This window comes from Peromyscus californicus, unplaced genomic scaffold (assembly GCF_007827085.1).
Source record: "Peromyscus californicus insignis strain IS unplaced genomic scaffold, ASM782708v3 Scaffold_12__1_contigs__length_115047231, whole genome shotgun sequence".
Lineage (NCBI taxonomy): Eukaryota > Metazoa > Chordata > Mammalia > Rodentia > Cricetidae > Peromyscus > Peromyscus californicus.
In genome coordinates, this window is record NW_026294413.1 from 89,901,426 (window position 1) to 89,920,965 (window position 19,540).

Here is a 19,540-nt window from a genome sequence, read left to right on the forward strand (position 1 = left end):
TACACTGTCATAAAGAATGAACTTGTGTTTTAACAGATGGGAAATAAGATCAAGATTGCAAAATGTCCTTTAAGAATAAAACAGACTGGACACATTCTAAAATCAACACAGAATTCTTACATTGGGAGCGAAAACATTTCTCAAAAGAAGATAATTAGTTCAGAAACTTCACAGGCAAAACCTGAGAAAATTAGATTCCCATTTTCACCCTCTAAGGATTTATGTCGGCAGTATGCAGAAAAAGACTGTCATCATTTCCCAAAAGAGTCTTCACCTGCAACCTCTGATATACAGAAGACTGTAAACACGGCAGATAAATACCTAGTGTCTAAACAGAAGCCTTGCAAAACACACCCTACCGAAACCATGGACAGCAGCATGGTGTGTCTAACCCAAGACCAACTACGGCAGATTTTGATGAGTGTCAGCCAAGGGAATGGATCTGTGTCCCTAACTGGAAATGGAAAGGAGGAGAAAGCAAGTAAGAGTTTTCTTAAACTTTGTTAACTATTCATTTTCCCAGTATGTGCTTTTGAATTTCAGATTCATTGGCTGCATTTCTGACTGTGTCTCTTAAATCTGATTTAACATGCAGTAATCTTTTTTGGGGGAGGGGGAGGGATGTCCTGAAACTCTCTCTGTAGACCAGGCTGGCTCAAACACAGAGAGATCCGCCTGCCTCTGCCTCATAAGTGCTGGGATTAAAGGTGTGTACCAACACCGCCTGGCACATGCAGTAATCTTAAACTATTATTCACATTATTAAGCTATTACTCACATTAGGCTTTTTCTTATACATAAAATATGTAAAACTGCTTTATAGTTTTGCCATTTTTAAAGATTAATGCTCAGATTTATTTATTTATTTAGAGGCAGGGTCTCTTTCTCTTGCCCTGGCTGACCTGGAGCTTAGTACATAGACCAGGCTGGCCTTAAACTCATAGAGATCCATCTGCCTCTGCCTCCTGAGTGCTGGGATTAAAAGCATCTTATACTATGTCTGGCCTCAAAATAATCTTAAAATGTCTGGTTTTGGGGCTGGAGAGATAGCTCAGCAGTTAAAGTATTTATATAAGCCGGCTATGGGGTTTAAACCTGTAATCCCTGTACTCAGCAGACTGAGGCAAGCTTGAGCTAGAGTGGGATCCCACTTCAGTAACAAAAAAATGGCACACAAGTGTTTACAAAGATAAGCCTCTGAGATTGAAGTGAATCTTAAGGACGCCCTACTGCGGAGACTTGACTTCTGAAACCCGTCGTTCTGGTGCTAGTCAAGCTTCCTGTCCTGCTCTCCGACCAGCGGAGGCCGGCTCTACTCTCCTTGCCAGTGGAAACAGGTTTATCTAAGGAGATACTGTAGGCACTCCCCTCACTAACCAGGGTCATGTTGTAAAAACCTCATTTCAGCTTTGACCATGAAAGTACTCAGAATGCCACAAGTGTATTAAGTACAGTGAAGTGACAATAAAATGTCAGTGATCGTGGAAGGGTCATGTAACTCACGTGGGTACTGGGTAACTTATGTATGCTCCCACATGTTCACAGGGAGTTCCTTCGCCCAGTCTTTATTATTTGTAAAATAGAGGAAGTTGGCTTTCTTTAGGCTAGAATTGTAGCTCAGAACTGTATCTCACTGCGAGGTGGAGTGAGGGTAGAGTTAAGACATTTTATGTAATCCTGAGGTAACTTGCATTTTAGATGCTCCCTCTCTGAGAGAAATGGCACAACACTAGAGTATGAACGTTCTGTACAACACTTGGTTTAGTTGTGGTAGCCGAGGCATATAGACCACAGTTCACAGAAAACTCCCACAGGTAAAGAAGAAAAACAAGGTCATGGATGTTTTGTTTTTAAGTCAATTTATTTATTCACTTATTTTACATCCCGGCCACAGATTCCCCTCCCTCCTCTCCTCCCAGTCTCTTCCTCCATCCCCTCTCTGTTCCCACCCCCCCCCCCCCAATCCATTCCTCCTCCATTTACTCATGGGAGGTCATGGGTTTTTATTAAACTATTTGCATCTGCCTCTTTTTATGTTGTGATTTATATTATAATTTCATATAATTACAAATTACATGTAATTTTAAATTGTATAAATTAAGTTATAAATGTAAATTATTTTGGCAAGAGTGAATGGAGGTTTTTTGTTTTGTTTCACCAAACAGATCTCATGTAACCAGGCTGGCCTCAAACTCAGTACATAGCTGAAGACCGGACTTCCATCTTGCTGCCTCTGCCTCCTGAGTACTGAGCACAGGTATGCACCACCTTACTGGTTCATCCAGTGCTAGGGATGGAACAGACTGGGTTGGCATGAGGCAAGCGTTTTGGTGTGTTCTGGGCCAGCTTAGTGGTATTCCCAGCCCTGTTTTTTCTGTTTTTGCTTGTTTTCTTTTTTATTTCATTTAAAAAGTTGTTTGGCTGTAGCCAGGAGTCAACTATTTAAACTCTGGGCCACAATTTTTCTCTTTTCTCTTGATTATTTATTTAGGGTAAGGTCTCGTGTAGGTCAGGCTAGCCTCAGTCTACTAGTACCGTCTCAAAAGGTAAAAATCACGTCCGTCTGTCTTTGTTATTTGTTATAATAACCCTGCTATTGCTCCCAGGGTGGTCTTGAACTCCACCCAGTCTTCCTGCCCTTACCTCCCAAGTGCCATGCTCTAGGTTTGCACCCTGTGCTGGATTATGTGGTGCTGGGAGTCAGCCCAAGGCTGTGCTCATGTGAGGCAGGCACTAATGACCAGGCTGCATTCTAGCCTGTCGGGTTTTGTTTTTGAGTCGCCCTCATGTAGCCGAGGTGGCCTTTAACTCCTGATTCTCCTGCTCTGTCTGCTGAGTGTCAGGGTTGCAGGTATATGCCATCATGCCCAAGAGTCAGGGTCTCACTCTGTAGCCCTGGCTGGCCTGAAACACAGAGATTGGCCTGCCTCTGCCTCCTGAGTACTGGGACTAAAGGTTTACACCTCTGCACCTATCTGTTGTAGAATATTATTTTAAGATGTGTTACGTTTGTTTTTTCTGTGTAACATTTGTTTAAAGATGCAAAGATGTGTTGCATTCTTTTATGTTGCATTTGTTGAACTTTGTGAAGCTGTGTTTCTTTGCTTGTCTAAAACACCTGATGGTCTAATAAAGAGCTGAACAGTCAATAGGAAGGCAGGAAAAAGGATAGGTGGGGCTGACAGGCAGAGAGAATAAATAGGAGAAATCTGGGAAGAAAAGGAGAAAGAGCAAGAGAACAAGGAGAGGAGAATGCTAGGGGCCAGCCAGAGTAAGAGTGAAAGTAAGATATACAGAAGAAAAGGAAAAAACCCAGAGGCAAAAGGTAGACAAGATAATTTAAGAAAAGCTGGCAAGAAACAAGGCAAGCTAAGGCCAGGCATTTATAATGAAGAATAAGTCTCCATATGTAGTTTATCTGGGAGCTGGGTGGTGGGCCCCCAAAAGAGCAAAGAGCAAAAACAACCAACAACACCTCCTTATTTTTATTTATTTGTTTTGAGACAAAATCTCACTCTGCATTCTGAGCTGGCTGAGGACTTGTGTGTTGTCCAGACCAGCCTCAAACTCAGTGATCCTCTTGCCCCAGCTTCCTGAGTTGTACCTGAGGGTTATGGGTGTGAGCCATTATGCCTGCTAAGACTTTTCTTTCAACTGTATAGGATTATGTTATATAATAGGTATGATTTTTAAAACATGCATTTTATTTCCTAGGTCAAGATAGTTTACATTTAGTCAATATTCCTAGCCAGCCAAAGGATGTGGATGTTACAGGATTACTGCAGAAAATGGAGGCTGTTTCACCTGTCTCAAATGAAAATAAGCATGTCTTCAGTAGAACTCAAGAGGCATTTCAACAGTGTGAGCAGAAGATTGCCATGTATGTGACTCACATGTGTTTCTGGGGTATCTGGAGAATATGTGTTTGCTTGTCCATTGCATGTGAAGTGCTCTGAATACTTGGCTATTTACACAGTTAGTCACATGGAAGCATAATGATAAGGCTCCTGGGTTTCATGTGTGTGTTTTTTTTTTTTTTTTTTTTTGTTTTTTTTTTTTTTTTTTTTTTGTTTTTTCGAGACAGGGTCTCTCTGTGTAGCTTTGCGCCTTTCCTGGAACTCACTCGGTAGTCCAGGCTGGCCTCGAACTCACAGAGATCCGCCTGGCTCTGCCTCCCGAGTGCTGGGATTAAAGGCGTGCGCCACCACCGCCCGGCTCATGTGTGTGTTTTATCTTAGAGAGAATGAGTGGAAGCCAGCGGACATATTCAGTACTCTGGGGGAACGGGAGCGCGATAGAAGTTTGTTGGAAGCAAGAAGAGCCCAGTGGAAAAAAGAGCTAGGTAATTTATTGCTTTCTAGTATAGGTTTGTTGGCTCGTGGGATGCTTAGTTATCTTTCAGTATATTATCAAGTCTTGTTTGATAACATGTAACATCTGTAGTTCTCTGCAGACTCCTGAGAAGCTTTGGGCTTTCACATTGCCTTCTGTCTTTGGTGCCATTCAGTGTGCACCAAAAGCAATGTGCCATAGCATCCTTTTGGAGCCCTGCAAATATTCCTAAACCTTTTCTATTTGTATTTTTCTGTTATAGAAATCCTGTGAATTGAGGTATGGCTTTATTAAAAAATAGTTCAGTGTGTATGTCTGTGTGTGTGTGTGTGTGTGTGTGTGTGTGTGTGTGTGTGTGTGTGTAGGTCAGGGAACAGTTTGTAAGGGTCAGTTCTCTTCTTCCACCATGTGGGTCTTGGGATTGAATGGATTGAATTTAAGTAAGTTGTCAGACTTGGTGACAAGTGCCTTTACCCAGTGAGCCATCTCACCAGCCCATAGCTTCAGTTCCTGTTTCCCTTTCAACAGTGAGTGAGAACGAACTAACATCCTTACTTTGTGCTAGACTCTCCACTGAAGTAGACAATACTGTGACTCAGTTTTACAGAAGAAACCAAGGTTTAGCGGGTGAAAGAGCAGTTTGTCTGTCACATAGGTAGGAAGCGGTTGAGCTTGATGTGGACCCTAAAGTGTGGCTGTGTACCTTCTAAGTCCATTAGTAATAATAACCTAGGATGGTAGGCATGCGGAGTGGCTCGCACAACAGTGTTCTGAGAGATGGTCCCCATTACTGATCTCCGTGATAACGACATTCTTCTGTCTGCTGCACTTGAGACTGACTCGGACTCAGTGTTTTACCGCACACCCTTCAAAGTGCCTTTCTCCCTGGGAGTCATCTTGTCCCAAGCAAACGACATTGATTAACTGCTGCCTTTTGTACTCTTGAAGAAGGTCATGATTTGTTTACATGAGTCTTTTTTTTTACAGTCTTTGTACATTTTTTTAAAAAAGGATATTATTTACAGATGAACAGGTTGCTTTAAAGAAGAAAGAAAAAGAAGCTTCTCAAAAATGGAATAATCCTTGGAAAAAATCTGAAATAGTATGTGAGAAAATTCAAATCCTTGACCAATCTAAGGTAAGAATTTCAAATTCAGTCAAGCATTATGCTTATGTCTTTGCTATTACAATTTTTTTTTTTTTCTGTTTTGGTTTTTTTCAAGACAGTCTCACTAGTTAGCTCAGGCTGTCCTGGAATTCATTATGTAGACCAGGCTGGCCTCAAACTCAAGAGATTCACCTGCTTCTGCCTCCAGAGTAACAGGTTAAAAATATGTGCCACCATGCCTGGCCTTTATTACAATTTTTAAAATGTGAAATAATGTTCAAATTATAGGACTTACTTTGACAATTTTGGGGTTTTTGTTTTGTTTTTGTTTTTGTTTTGAGGCAGGCAGGGTTTTGCTATGTAGCCCAGGCTGGCCTCAGACTTATGCCAGTCCTCCTGCCTCAGCTACTTTGTGCTGGATTCCAGGCACTTGCCATCATGCCCAGCACTAGAAATCTTATTTGTAGTGTTTATCAATTAAGAATGGAAAACTGTACTTTTCTTAGGTTTGCCATGGTACTTAATTTACTCTTGGCCCAAACTAGTGTTCTTAATTTCCACTTGCAGTTCATAAGTTGCCTTGCTGATTTTCATTGGTGTTTAATTTCAGATAAAGACAGTTTGCTTCCCTTCCCCCCCTCCTTTGCCCCTGTCTCCCTCTCCTGCTGTTTCTTCAGACACTCTGCCACAGCTTCCTTGAACAGGTTATGGCTGTCTAGGCTGCTGGATGGCCACTAGTTTGGAGCTAGTCAGTCATCAGATGCTGAGTTCTAAGTACTGGGACTTTGGATGTTTAAACCTCTTAGTCCTTGATTTCTGTATAACCTATTTGCCTCAAAGGAATGATTCAGAGTCTCTAAATTACCAATTATTAGATATGTATATATTTTTTACTTTTCAACTTTTACATTTGTTTGTGCTTGTGTGTGTGTGTGGTTTGCTTGCATATCTGTATGTATGTATATTCTCAAGTATGTAGTTATACATGTACACATGTGAACGTACATGTGGAAGCCAGAGAGTAACTTCCTAGATCACTCTCTACCTTATATGTTGAGGTGGAGTTTCTCACTTGAATTGGAACTCCCAGTTCAGTGGAGTCTGGTTCTGGGGATTGAACTCACATCCTGGATTATGGACAAGCCCTCTCAACTGCCCAGCATTTATATGGGTGCCGGGGGTCCAGACCTCCTCATACTTACTATCAAGGGCTTTTATCTGTGGCTCAGTAGTGGAAGTCTGAAAACTAAAACACAAACTCCAAAACTGGCTGAGCAAGAGTGAAAGAAGTGTGAGCAACTGCCTGTCCTTTCAGTGTCGAAGTGTGGCCTTATGCCTTGTGAATCTGATACGCTAGTGGGCGAGTTTTGTTGCTGCCTTTTTCTTTTTGTACATGCTAGGCAAGTCACATCTTCAGCCCTTGGAGAAATTCTCTTTTGAGGAAAAAAGAGTGAACTGTGTGATACAGAAGCCCATTCCTTTACACTGTGCACTTCAAAACGCCTTTTGTGCTTCCAAGTTAATTAAGCATGAGGTTTTTGAGATCACCCCCCTATTGAAATCTTGGCTTTCCTCTCATGAATAGCACACTCTAGAAGCCTCTGAAATAAAGATGGTGTGTTCGAATACACACTTGAATACAGAATGGTTACCATGGCAGACCATACTCCTACTGCTTGTCATTGTCAGACCATAGTTCTGTAGTTGCCAACAGAAAGTTCATTTGAACTTTGCCTAATTAAAAACTAAACAAACGACCCCCTCACATGTTTTGAGGTAAAATACATATAACTTGACATTTACCGTTTTAAAAAATACTGTTCTTTTACATTTGTTTAGAGAGAGAAAGTGTGTGTGTGTGTGTGTGTGTGTGACACACACACCACAGCCTATGTGGAGGTCAGTAGACAACATTCCAGAGTCAGTGGGCCCAGGATTAAACTTGGGTCATCAGGTTAGGCAATGTCCTTACTTGCTGAACCATCTCACTGGGATGGTCAACTTGTACACTGGAAATAATTAAAGCCAGAAGTTATTAAAAAGTCATTAATAGACGACTCAGTTAGGATCTCTATTGCTGCAGTGCAGCAGAACACCATGGCCAGAAAGCAAGTTGGGGAGGATAGGGTTTATTTGGCTTACACTTCTGCACTGTAGTTCATCACCGAAGGAACCCAGAACAGGAACTCAAACAGGGCAGGAACCTGGAGGCAGGAGCTGATGCAGAGGCCATGGAGGGGTGCTGCTTACTTGCTTGTTTCTCATGTCTTGCTCAGCCTGCTTTCTTACAGAACCCAGGACACCAGCCTAGGAACAGCACCACACACCATGGATGGGCCCTGCCCATCAGTCACTAATTGAGAAAATGCCTACAGCTAGATCTTACGGGGGCATTTTCTCAATTGAGGTTCCTCCTTTCAGATAACTCTATCTTGTGTTGCCATGTGGACACAGCACTATCCAGCACAACATGTAAGCTTCTCAAAAGACTAGCATGAGTTAAAAAGGCTGTAGTCTATGAACATTTAGAAAAAGTAAGAGGACATTAAGAATAACTGGTGCAGTGGTCAAGAGTACACACTGCTCTTAAAGAGGACTGAGTTCAGTTCTCAGCACCCATCCTGGGTAGCTAACCATGCCTGTCACTCCAGCTCCAGGGCATCTGACACTCTGCTTTAGACTCTATGGGAATCTGCACCCATGCACATACCTACACATACATGAAATTAAAAAATAATAAACATCTTAAAACCTTATGCCAGCATATTACAGAATTTTGAGAGAAAAAAAAATGGCCAAAGCAGCAGTGATCAAGCTGTACTGTATTTCTAAAGAAATTGATTCCATCATTACAAGTGTCTATACTTCAGGAAGCTTGGGCTGGAGGGTCATAAGTTTGAAGCTAGCCTGGGCTACTATGTAATGTGATCTTATCTCAAACTAAAGATGGAGAAGGAAAAGAGGGGGACCTGAGCGAGGTAAACTCCAGGCCCAGAAGTATTTACAATAGGAAGGTTTTCAGTGTGGTGTTCAGACTAGTGATCCTGATAACCAAGACTAACAAAACACTTCTGATATTAAAACTTGACTAGAAACCTTAGAAAAATTACAAAAAATAATCTGGGGAGTTGGGTTTATTCAAAGAATGCAAATTGGCATTAATATTCACAAACCAATGCTACTCATAGAAATAAACTTAACCAAAAAGGCTAGATTAAGCTGGGTGGTGGTGGCTCATGCCTTTAATCCCAGCACTCGGGAGGCAGAGGCAGGTGGATCTCTGTGAGTTCGAGGCCAGCCTGGTTTACAGAGTGAATTCCAGGACAGCTAAGGCTACACAGAGAAACCCTGTCTCTAAAACAACAGCAACAACAACAACAACAAAAAGGCCAGGTTAAGATTAATATTTATTAAAAAGATGATCTACAAAAGCAGAATGGTGGGGCTGGGGAAACCGAGGGTCAGGAGGGCCTGAGTGGGGGTGCAGGCTTGTGATCCAGTACTACGGACGTGGAGATGTAGCTTGAGTTTTCCTGCCTGGCCCACAGTCAAGACAAATCTCTCTCACCTGCCAGTCCCACAGCCGCTCAAACCTGACCAAGTAAATGCAGAGACTTATATTGGTTACAAACTGTATGGCCATGGCAGGCTTCTTGCTAACTGTTCTTACAGCTTAAATTAATCCATTTCTATAAATCTATACCTTGCCACGTGGCTCGTGGCTTACCGGCATCTTCACATGCTGTTTGTCATCATGGCGGCTGGCAGTGTCTCTCTGACTCAGCCTTTCACTTCCCAGCTTTATTCTCCTCCTTGTCCCGCCTACACTTCCTGCCTGACCACTGGCCAATCAGTGTTTTATTTATTGACTAATCAGCAACATATTTGCCATACAGAACATCCTACAGCATTTCCCCCTTTTTTTTTCAAAAAAAGGTTTTAACCTTAACAAAGTAAAATTACATATAATTTGGGAATTTGGGCGTAGCTTCTCTTACTACTTCCTGCTGGAGGGGGGCGCTGTATCTTATGGGGACGCAAAGAAAATTTTAGGATTATGGAATAGTCCATGAGGGTGTATCGTCTGAGCCAGTTGCCTTCAAACCATTCTGGATGTTGGATCATTTGGGCCATGGTGTCATCGGAGACCTTCAGGGGGTCTTGGCTGGTCAAACCTGATGTATCTTAATCTGGAACAAATCCATAGCCTCTGGCTTTCTGTGGGAACAAAAGCAGAGTCTCCTTTCCAAAGTAACATATCTTTACATCCAAATTTTGAAGTCAAGATATCTTTAAAATATACATATTGGTTTAACTCAGCTTCCTTTACAATCAAATATCTCTCTGCAGTTAAGAATCCCAAAGACAACACAATCCAGATTCTCTGTGTAATATTCATCTTCACGTGGCTTATTTTTTATATTAATTTTACTGTCTCTTTAAAGACTTTATTTTTTAAAACTATGTATTTGTTTATATAACTGTATATATCACCTTTTTTGTCTCTTTCAAGCCTACGTATATTTTACACACATTGTAAACTATTACATCTGAATCTGTCTTATTGTGAATCTATTGCTTTAAACTGCAGCAGCTGTGGCTGCTGGCTCCGCCCACCTCAGCTTCCCAACGTTTACCTCCAGCTCTGGGAGCTATCGTGGGTCTATGCTTTTATCCAAGCAGCATGTAGCCCAGAAACCTCTTTTTTTTGTTTTGTACTAATAAAGGCTAAATCCACCACGCAGCTTAATGTGCCACTTGCAGAGGCCTCATTCCTGCCATACTGCAGATCGAGCGCACACGCTAGGAACCCACCAGTAGTTTAAACCGACAGGTGCTGCTCATTTGAGAGAGACAATTAGGAAGCTGTTTTTAGCTCCATTTTAAAATCTTTTTTCTCAGTTTTTAGGTGGAAACTCTTGCCCCACGTTGGACGCCATTTGTAGCTTGAGTTTTCCTGCCTGGCCCACAGTCAAGACAAATCTCTCTCACCTGCCAGTCCCACAGCCGCTCAAACCTGACCAAGTAAATGCAGAGACTTATATTGGTTACAAACTGTATGGCCATGGCAGGCTTCTTGCTAACTGTTCTTACAGCTTAAATTAATCCATTTCTATAAATCTATACCTTGCCACGTGGCTCGTGGCTTACCGGCATCTTCACATGCTGTTTGTCATCATGGCGGCTGGCAGTGTCTCTCTGACTCAGCCTTTCACTTCCCAGCTTTATTCTCCTCCTTGTCCCGCCTACACTTCCTGCCTGACCACTGGCCAATCAGTGTTTTATTTATTGACTAATCAGCAACATATTTGCCATACAGAACATCCTACAGCATGGAGACAAGCAGATCCCTGCCTGGGCTTGGTGGCCACCAGCCTAACCTGCCTTAGGCCCCAGTGAGAAAACCCTGTGTACAAAAGCAAGGCGGATGGCTTCTGAGGAATAAATAACACTTCTGGGTGACCTCTGCCGTCTGTATCCCACACCCACACACAGGAAACATGTGATGACTTGATAAAAAATTTCACTCTTAAATTACCTATCTGGATAAAGGACATATCATACATATATTTATTTATTTATTTATTTATTTATTTATTTTAATTTGGCAAAAGATTCTGAGCAGCTCCAACTCTAAGCATGGTAAATAAACATGCAAAACTAGGACTTTGAACTGTATGCTAGACTTTTATGAGTCATGCTTTCAGAGGGGTTTTAAGTAACTATAAATTGAAAATAATTTTTAAAAATTTAATTAAAACAAAATTACATTATTTCCCCCTTCTGTCCTGCTCCCCTACCAAGTCCACCGCTTTCTCTTTAGCCATTGGCATTACACATCCGTACAGACACATAAACATATAAATACACATACATACAAACACATAAACATAAATACACATACATATAAACACATAAACATATAAATACACATACATATAAACACATAAACATAAATACACATACATACAAATACATAAACATATAAATACACATACATACAAACACATAAACATAAATACACATACATACAAACACATAAACATATAAATACACATACATACAAACACATAAACATATAAATACACCTACATACAAACACAAACATAAATACACATATATACAAACACATAAACATAAATACACATACATACAAACACATAAACATATAAATACACATATGTGCAGACATATAAACATATAAATACAGCCCGCTGAGTCAGTTCAGCATTGCTTGCACGCACAAGTTTCTAGGACTGACCTCTTGGTATTGAATAACCAGGGGCCTCATCCTTGGGGAAGACTCATTCTCCCCTTTCAGCTTGTAGGTCTTCATCTATGGGTGGGGCCTAGAGATTTCCCCATCTTCACTGGGATGCCAGCTGTTGTTGGAATTGTTCACGTCTTCTTTAGGCAGCCATGTTGTGTCGCTTCCCTGTCATAGCTAGAGGACACACTTAAGCAGACTTTCTACTCCTCTGGCTCTAAAAAATCTTTCCACCACCTCTTCTGGGATGTTCTCTGAGCCTTAGATGTAGGTGTTGTGTTGTAGCGTTTATCATTTGGGCCTTTGACAAGTCATGTCTGTCTGTAATGATTTGCTACTGCTGCTGCAAAAAGAAGCTTCTTTGATGAGAGGTGAGATCTATGTTTACCTGTGGGTATAAGGATAAGTATTTAGAATACAATTAGGAACTACATTAGTTTAGGTAAATGGGAGTTGTAGGTTCTCTAAGGTCCAGGATCTCGTTAGCCAATGTAGTTGACTAGGTTTACAGCAGCAAGCATGATTTCCCTCCTGTTAAGCAGGCCTTGAGTCCAATTAGACAGCTGTTGATTACTGCCAGGATATGAATGCCACTTCTTGCTATGTGGTCACTGTTGTGGTATCACAGCTGGGTAGGACTATTGGTTGCTTCCTCCCTTAGCTTATATATTAACTTCTTGTACTATGAAAGGATGCTCAAGTCCTCTAAGGATGTGATGTCTTCAGCAATCTGGACTTACCTTCAGCTTCCAGGAGGTAACTAAGTAGAACTACCCTATCTTGTTATTGGGGCCTCTCGCACTCTTCTGACCAGCAACTTAAAAGGAAGTTTCTCATGCTTGGTGCTAGGGGCTTTGCTAAATAGTCTATGGTTCTTGGTGGGGTACAATAACCCCAAGTGGTGTAACTTCATCTAAACTATATACATTTGCATACATATACACTTAGGTGTAATTTTAGGTCAATATAAAATAACACTTAATGTTATTAAACCATTACTAATAATTATTATTACATCATTTCCTATGTCATTTTTAAGCATTCTTATTTACCCCTCCTCCCTCTGGCTCCTTCCGTATTGTTTTCCCTCTTCCTCCTCCCCAGTTGAGGACCCCTTCCCCATTTTCCCTCTGTATTACCTGCCATCATCTCACTAGAGTACCCCTCACCCCATCCCCACATCTTATTCACTTTCCTGGCTTCTGCAGTTTCTCTAGGTCACTGCTTCTCAACCTTCCTGATGCTGTGACCTTTTAATACAATACCTCATGTTGTGGTGGCCCCAACCATAAACTTATTTTGTTGCTACTTCACAACTATAATTTTGCTACTGTTATGGATCATATTGTAAATATTTGATATGCAAGTTGAGAACCGTAACTCTATATATTCACATCTAGGTTATATATTCACATCTAAAGATTTGGAGCTAGGAACCATGGGTGAGAGAGAATATTCAGCATTTGTCTTTCTGTGTCCGGGTTACTTCACTCAGTATATTTTCTAGTTCATCCATTTACCTGCACATTTTATGATTCGAGGTTTCTTTTTCTTTCTTTCCTTTTTTTTTAAATAGCTGAATTGTATTTCATTATGGATATGTGCCATATCTCATTGTCCATCAGTCAAAGGCCATATAGGCTGTTTCCATTCCCTAGCTATGTGAACATTATTGAGCAAGTACTTGTGAAGTACGATGGAATTTTAGCTCTCCTGTTTGTATTCTTGGATATTCAGTCACCAGAATATTCTTTCCAAAAACTGCATTTTTATAGACTTTTAAATAAAAAATCAAATAAAACATTTTCTTTCTGTGTACCTAGATGTTTTACATCCTCTACCAGTATACGTTTAAAATACAATTCTGAGGGTCAGGGCATGTCTCCTTAGTAGTATGTTCAGATTCTCTGCTCGAGAGCATTGCTTCTCCTGGGGATAAATGCCTTCCTGGGCTAGATCCGTGTGAGTAACCTGGTAAGGTCTGCACTGTCGAGCCTGATTCAGTTGGTTGCTGACTGTTCAGGAAGCAGGACTGCTGGAGCGTCCCGGCAGCACTGTGAGCCAGGAGCAGCAGAGAAAGTGGATGGAAGACTTGAGTAAACAAGGAGAAGAGGACCAGCAAAGGAAAACCGAGGAGAGAATGACACATTCAAAGGTAACTCGGCAAGTCTGTGGCTTCAGTGGAAGTGAGAGTCCAAGTCTTTACTCACATAAACTTACAAATATTTTGAAACTGTTGGGCAAATTAAACATTTATCCTTTATGAAACTTTTCATAGAATGCATTTAGTGTGCTTTTACATAGCTTTTTAAAACTTTAGAAATGAATTTTAAAAAAATTCCTAAGATATCTAATTACAGAATCAAAAAATACAATTTTGTTAGTTATTATGATGTATATACTACTTGACTTCTCTCCTTTTTGAGATTTGATTCACTTTTATTTTTATAGGTGTTTGCCTGCATATATGTCTACACCACATGTGTATAGTGCCCGAGGAGGCCAGAATAGTTAGAATGCCCTGGAGCGAGAGTAACAGGCAATTGCTAGCAGCCATGTGGGTGCTGGGAACAGAACCCAGGTCTCTTCTTGAATGAGCAGCCATCTCTCCAGCCGATCAGTGTTTGTCATTGATAATTTTTATGGGAGTAGTTGAAAAAGTTCTGAGCATTTCTCATTTGTCACTGTTAGGGCGAGGACCATGACAGATGGGCAATGCATTTTGATTCGTTAAAGAGTCTTCCTGGGTCTCAGTCTCGGCTGTCCTGTCAGTTACCACACCAACACCCGGAGTCCTTTTGTGTCTCTCCTGACACTCAGGAGCTGGCCGATGTCAACAGTGTTTACACACCTCCACCTGCTGTCCAGGTGGAACTTTCAGAGGAAGAACAGCAAGCCAAACCTGTTCCAGATATGGCTGTGTCATATAGTCAGAAAACAAAGTAAGTTGACTTTAGTGTTTAGTCCTTTAGAAAGTGTATTCAATCGACTAGAACTGTCACTATGTCCAGTAAGTTTCAGGTTTCAGTTTGGCATTTTTCTCTGAAATAGAAATGATGAGCAGATGTAACTTGAGCAGGGGGAGCAGGGGGGAATGGTTAACCTTTCTGGCGTTTGGCGTTTTGAATAACTAATGTATGCTTCACAGCTTTCTCCGTTCTATGACTGCACTCCTGGACCCAGCACAGATTGAGGAGCGGGAAAGACGCCGGCACAAACAATTAGAACATCAGGTATCACACTGTAAAACACCTGGTGTTTCCATATTGTGCCTCACATTGTAAAACATTGTTCTTTGCCTTAGTAAGTCATGATGGCCAACATACACCTAAGTAAATGGAAAATTGAATTTTTTTCCCCCTGAGAGGCTTTAATGTAGTTTAGGCTGGTCTTGAACTTGATATGTAGCCAAGACTGGTCTTGAATTCTTGATCTTCTGTCTCTACCTCCCAAATCCCAAAATTACAGGCATATACCACCACACACAGCTGGAAATTCTGATAGAAATTTTCAGCTTGGGTCCAGTTATATCTTGCTGTAAATCCAGTCTTTTAACACAACTGGTATCATTTTAGACTTAAGCTTGGGCTGAGGACTAGACAGTATTATTGCCATGCTGCCTGCCTTCTGGTGGAGCCATTAAATGAGTATGTTGTATACATGACTTTGTACTATTATTAAATATTGGCTACTTCCTCAGAGTTCTGTTCAGATCTTTGAAAGAAAACATACCAAAAAAAAAAAACTGAAGTAGACTTCTGACTAAGCAATCTAGTAGGTAATATAAGGCTGAGATTAAAACTCATCTCAGTCTGACGTTAGAGGGACTTAATGGTCTGAGTGACTTTTTGTGGTTCTCTTTTCTCTGAAGAGTTTGTGTGTTGAAATGAGCCCTTGCCATGTTGCTCAGATGTGGCTTAAACATTTTCTTACCTGGTCTTCTGAGTAGCAGGGGCCACAGATAGGCACTCAACACATAGCACTGTATCCAACACTCAGCACATAGCAGTGTACTTAGCACATAGCGCTGTGCCCAGCAGATAGGCACTCAGCACATAGCACTGTGCCCAGCAGATAGGCACTTAGCACATAGCACTGTGCCCAGCAGATAGGCACTTAGCACATAGCACTGTATCCAACACTCAGCACATAGCACTGTGCCCAGCAGATAGGTACTCAGCACACAGCACTGTTCTAGGTTCAGCAGTTCTTTTAAACATTTTGTGAGTAATTTGGCCCAGGTAGTTTTCTTTTTTGAACTCAGTGAAAAGCTGAGCACATCTCCCATTTATCAGTCAGGGTAGTGAGTACTGAGGTAATTTCTTTTTTTTTTTTTTTTTTTTTGGTTTTTCGAGACAGGGTTTCTCTGTGTAGCTTTGCGCCTGTCCTGGAACTCACTTGGTAGCCCAGGCTGGCTTCGAACTCACAGAGATCCGCCTGGCTCTGCCTCCCGAGTGCTGGGACTGAGGTAATTTCTTTAGTTGATTCATTTTTGTGCTACACATGCTAGGTAAGCACAGTTCTCCCCCACTCCATTGTGTGTGTGACTGATAAACGGGTGCTCCATCAGTTTTGATTTGTGACAGTGACTTGTGATTACTTATGACTAGAAAGCAATTATGGCTCAGGTGGAAGAGAACCGCAGGAAGAAGCGGCTGGAAGAAGAACAGAGGAAGAAGGAAGAGCAGGAAGAGGAGCAGCGCTTGGCTCGGGAACGGGAGGAGATGCAGAGGCAGTATGAAGAGGACATTCTTAAGCAGAGACAGAAGGAAGTGGGTACTTGTATGGTGGAAGTGATAAAGAGGCTGGTGTGAACCATTACATTAATTGAGACATTACAGCTAAGGAAGGGAAGGCTTGGCAAGGTCACACTCCTCAAATGGTCCAGATCTCAGATGCTGCATGCTTGGCCTGTTAATGGGAGGTGGTCAGGGTAAACACAGCACCAAGCTTCATTATGATCTGGATAGTAGATACATAGAACCTTCTAATAATTCTAGGTATTGGGCCCACAGGATGGCTCAGCAGGTAAGGGGTGTTGACCACCAGTACCTGGAACCCATGTTCCAGAAGAGGATTCGGAAAGTTAATTTATAATCTCCACACACATACTGTGGTACAACCATTACCACCTCCTCATCCCTAAATAAATCTAAAGTAATAATGATTCTAGATATTAAAAAAGAGTAGTGATTGGCTGGGATTGCTGGTGAAATTCCTGGCTGAGTTAGGAGCTTCCGTTAGGCTTGGTAATAGTCTTTTCAAAGAGTTGATGTCTTGTCTAGCAAAACTCTATGTTAGCGATTCAGATAGGGTAGGTAGGGTGGTCCCAGTGCTGTGTCTGAGCTGACCTGACCATGCAGACCATCCAGTGATATTTCAGTTGTCAGCTTTAAAAATACCGAGTCTGCACTTCCTTGCCAGTTTTTACTTGATACCCTTCAGAAATGGGGTGTGGAAAGGTATGGTCTGCACTCCAGTTTCATTGAGTAGGCTGTGACAGCTGGCTTGGTGGTGCACACCTGTAATCCCAACATTTGGGAGTTGAAGGACAGCCTGGTCTACACGATGAGACCCTGTCTAATAGCAAGAACAAAAGCATGTTAGAACTGTAATCTCTAAAAGGCCCTATTGACTGTCCTTCAGCTGCTATCTAGACCAGTGCCTGCTAGGTAAGGGAAAGCTTGAGCATTTGTACTGAATGGGAACAGTCACTTCATTGAATGTCCTTGGTAATTGTTTCACGGTGTATGTCAATCTTGATAGGAAATCATGACTCTAAAGACAAATGAGCTATTCCACACAATGCAGCAAGCTCAGGAGTTGGCACAGAGACTGAAACAGGAGCAGAGGATCCGAGAACTGACTCAGAAAGGACATGATGCATCCCGGCTGATTAAAAATCTTGGCGGTAAGTGACTAATCAGATTTTTATTCATAGTTTTGATTCTGAAGATGATTTTAAATACTTGCCTACTTTAAATCCTTAAGAACACACATATTAACTAAATATTTTTAAAGGAACATAAGCTTTTCATCTAACCCATCTTTAATAATTTAGAAAGCTGTCTCGAAGTATTACACATTGCAGTATCTTTTTCACAGAAAATTTCACAGTAATCCAGACATAGGTAAAATGTGTACTTTACTATTCATTCTTAGATTTTTAAATTCAGCAAGGGCTAAGAATATAGGTAACTTTTAATAATAAATTTAGGCTATACTATTAAGTCTAGCCTTGCAAAATTTTTCCTACAGTTTATGGTGATTAAGTCAAAAAGTCTTTAACTGCTGCAGTACCTTTGGCTTTTAGTGCAAGGGCTCAAACCCAGGGTCTTGGGTGGTAGGCAAACACAGCCGCCCAGCTGTGTCCCCAGCCCCCACATGGACTTTGTTGGTACTCTTCCATGTCATTTAAGACATTCCATGTCTGTTTCTCATTGCTATTTGACACAGCACAAGTGGATTATAAGGCATCCACTAATGTTTCCAGTTCAAGAAGTGATGCTAAGGAGGCTGCTGATGAAACTTCCACAGCCTCTCCCAAGAAGGACACCGGAGTGCAGACAGGTATTCATGTCAAGGGTTTCTTGTTCTGTTTCTGTCTAAAGTGAAGACATCGCAGGGGTTGTTGTCTTTGCAATAGTGTCTCTCGTAGCCAAGGGTGACCTAGAAATAATCCCACCTGTGGAACACTGGCATTACAGGGATGTAGCACTGTGCCCTTTCATGTGACACTGGGTACTGAGCCCAGGACATAGTGCATGCTAGGCAAGCGCTTTACCAAACTGAGCTACAGTTCCACCTAGAAATTTGAGTTTTTAACAAAATAAAGGGATCTTTTGACTTTTTAGTTTTGGATTAATTGTGTGCTCTAATTCACATAACATATTAAGTTCTCCCCCCTCTTTTCTTTGTAGTTCAGAGAATAAGGGCCTTAGACTTTCTAGGCAAGCACTCAACCAGTTAGCTAAATATCTAGCCCAAATCTTACCCATATAAGGGGCACTATTTGTTGCTGGTCTGGAATTCTCAGAAATCTTGCTGCCTCTCCCTCCCAAGTTCTACTATTAAAGGCATGCAGCCAGGCGGAGGTGGCCCACACCTTTAATCTCAGCACTCAGGAGGCAGAACCAAGTGGATCTCTGCGAGTTCTAGGCCAGCCTGGTCTACAGAGCGACATCCAGGACAGGCACCAAAACTACACCAAGAAACCCTGTCACCAAAAACAAAAGCAAACAAAAAAGGCATTGCACACTGTGCCCAGCTCTGTTTGGTGTTCTTTAACATACTCACACTTGTGCAGTTACCATCACAATTTTAGAACCTTTTCAGTATTCAAATTGATTTTCTATGAAAGATGCTTTTTTTTTTTTTTTTTTTTTTTTGGTTTTTCGAGACAGGGTTTCTCTGTGTAGCTTTGCGCCTTTCCTGGGACTCACTTTGTAGCCCAGGCTGGCCTCGAACTCACAGAGATCCGCCTGGCTCTGCCTCCCAAGTGCTGGGATTAAAGGCGTGCGCCACCACTGCCCGGCTGAAAGATGCTTTTTTTTGGGTTTTTTTGTTGTTGTTTTTCGAGGCAGGGTTTCTCTGTGTAGCTTTGGAGCCTGTCCTGGAACTCACTCTGTAGCCCAGGCTGGCCTGGAACTCAGAGATCCTCTTGGCTCTGCCTCTGGAGTGCTGGGATTAAAGGCGTGCGCCACCACCGCCTGTGCCAGCACCATGCTTTTTAAAAATACGAATACATCACCAATTTGCGTGTCATCCTTACACAGGGGCCATGCTAATCTCATTCCAGTTTTAGTGTAGGTGCATTGGTATTGAGCACAGGA

General features: G+C 41.7%; 2 protein-coding genes and 1 pseudogene across 9 annotated transcripts in view; 1 reads left to right on the forward strand and 2 right to left on the reverse strand.

The window, feature by feature from the left end:
- Window positions 1-19,540, forward strand: part of Ccdc66 (coiled-coil domain containing 66) — a 42,175-nt gene that overhangs the window by 4,579 nt on the left and 18,056 nt on the right. For 5 of the 8 annotated variants that reach the window (XM_052733806.1, XM_052733807.1, XM_052733805.1 and 2 more), the window contains 10 exons: window positions 37-481; window positions 3,715-3,880; window positions 4,239-4,342; window positions 5,358-5,470; window positions 13,732-13,863; window positions 14,400-14,650; window positions 14,857-14,941; window positions 16,319-16,480; window positions 17,475-17,619; window positions 18,165-18,278. In XM_052733806.1, coding sequence (XP_052589766.1) covers window positions 37-481; window positions 3,715-3,880; window positions 4,239-4,342; window positions 5,358-5,470; window positions 13,732-13,863; window positions 14,400-14,650; window positions 14,857-14,941; window positions 16,319-16,480; window positions 17,475-17,619; window positions 18,165-18,278 — 1,717 coding nt within the window. Of the gene's footprint in view, window positions 1-36; window positions 482-2,527; window positions 2,547-3,714; window positions 3,881-4,238; window positions 4,343-5,357; window positions 5,471-13,731; window positions 13,864-14,399; window positions 14,651-14,856; window positions 14,942-16,318; window positions 16,481-17,474; window positions 17,620-18,164; window positions 18,279-19,540 lie in introns of those variants that run through there. The other 3 variants (XM_052733808.1, XM_052733813.1, XM_052733812.1) reach the window with 2 other exon arrangements.
- Tasor (transcription activation suppressor) overlaps window positions 5,753-19,540 on the reverse strand; it is a 78,512-nt gene continuing 64,724 nt past the window's right edge. Inside the window, exon 24 of the mRNA XM_052733802.1 lies at window positions 5,753-12,096. Coding sequence (XP_052589762.1) covers window positions 12,020-12,096 — 77 coding nt within the window. The 3' untranslated portion in view covers window positions 5,753-12,019. The remainder of the gene's footprint in view (window positions 12,097-19,540) is intronic.
- Window positions 19,439-19,536, reverse strand: LOC128108145 (uncharacterized; annotated as a pseudogene).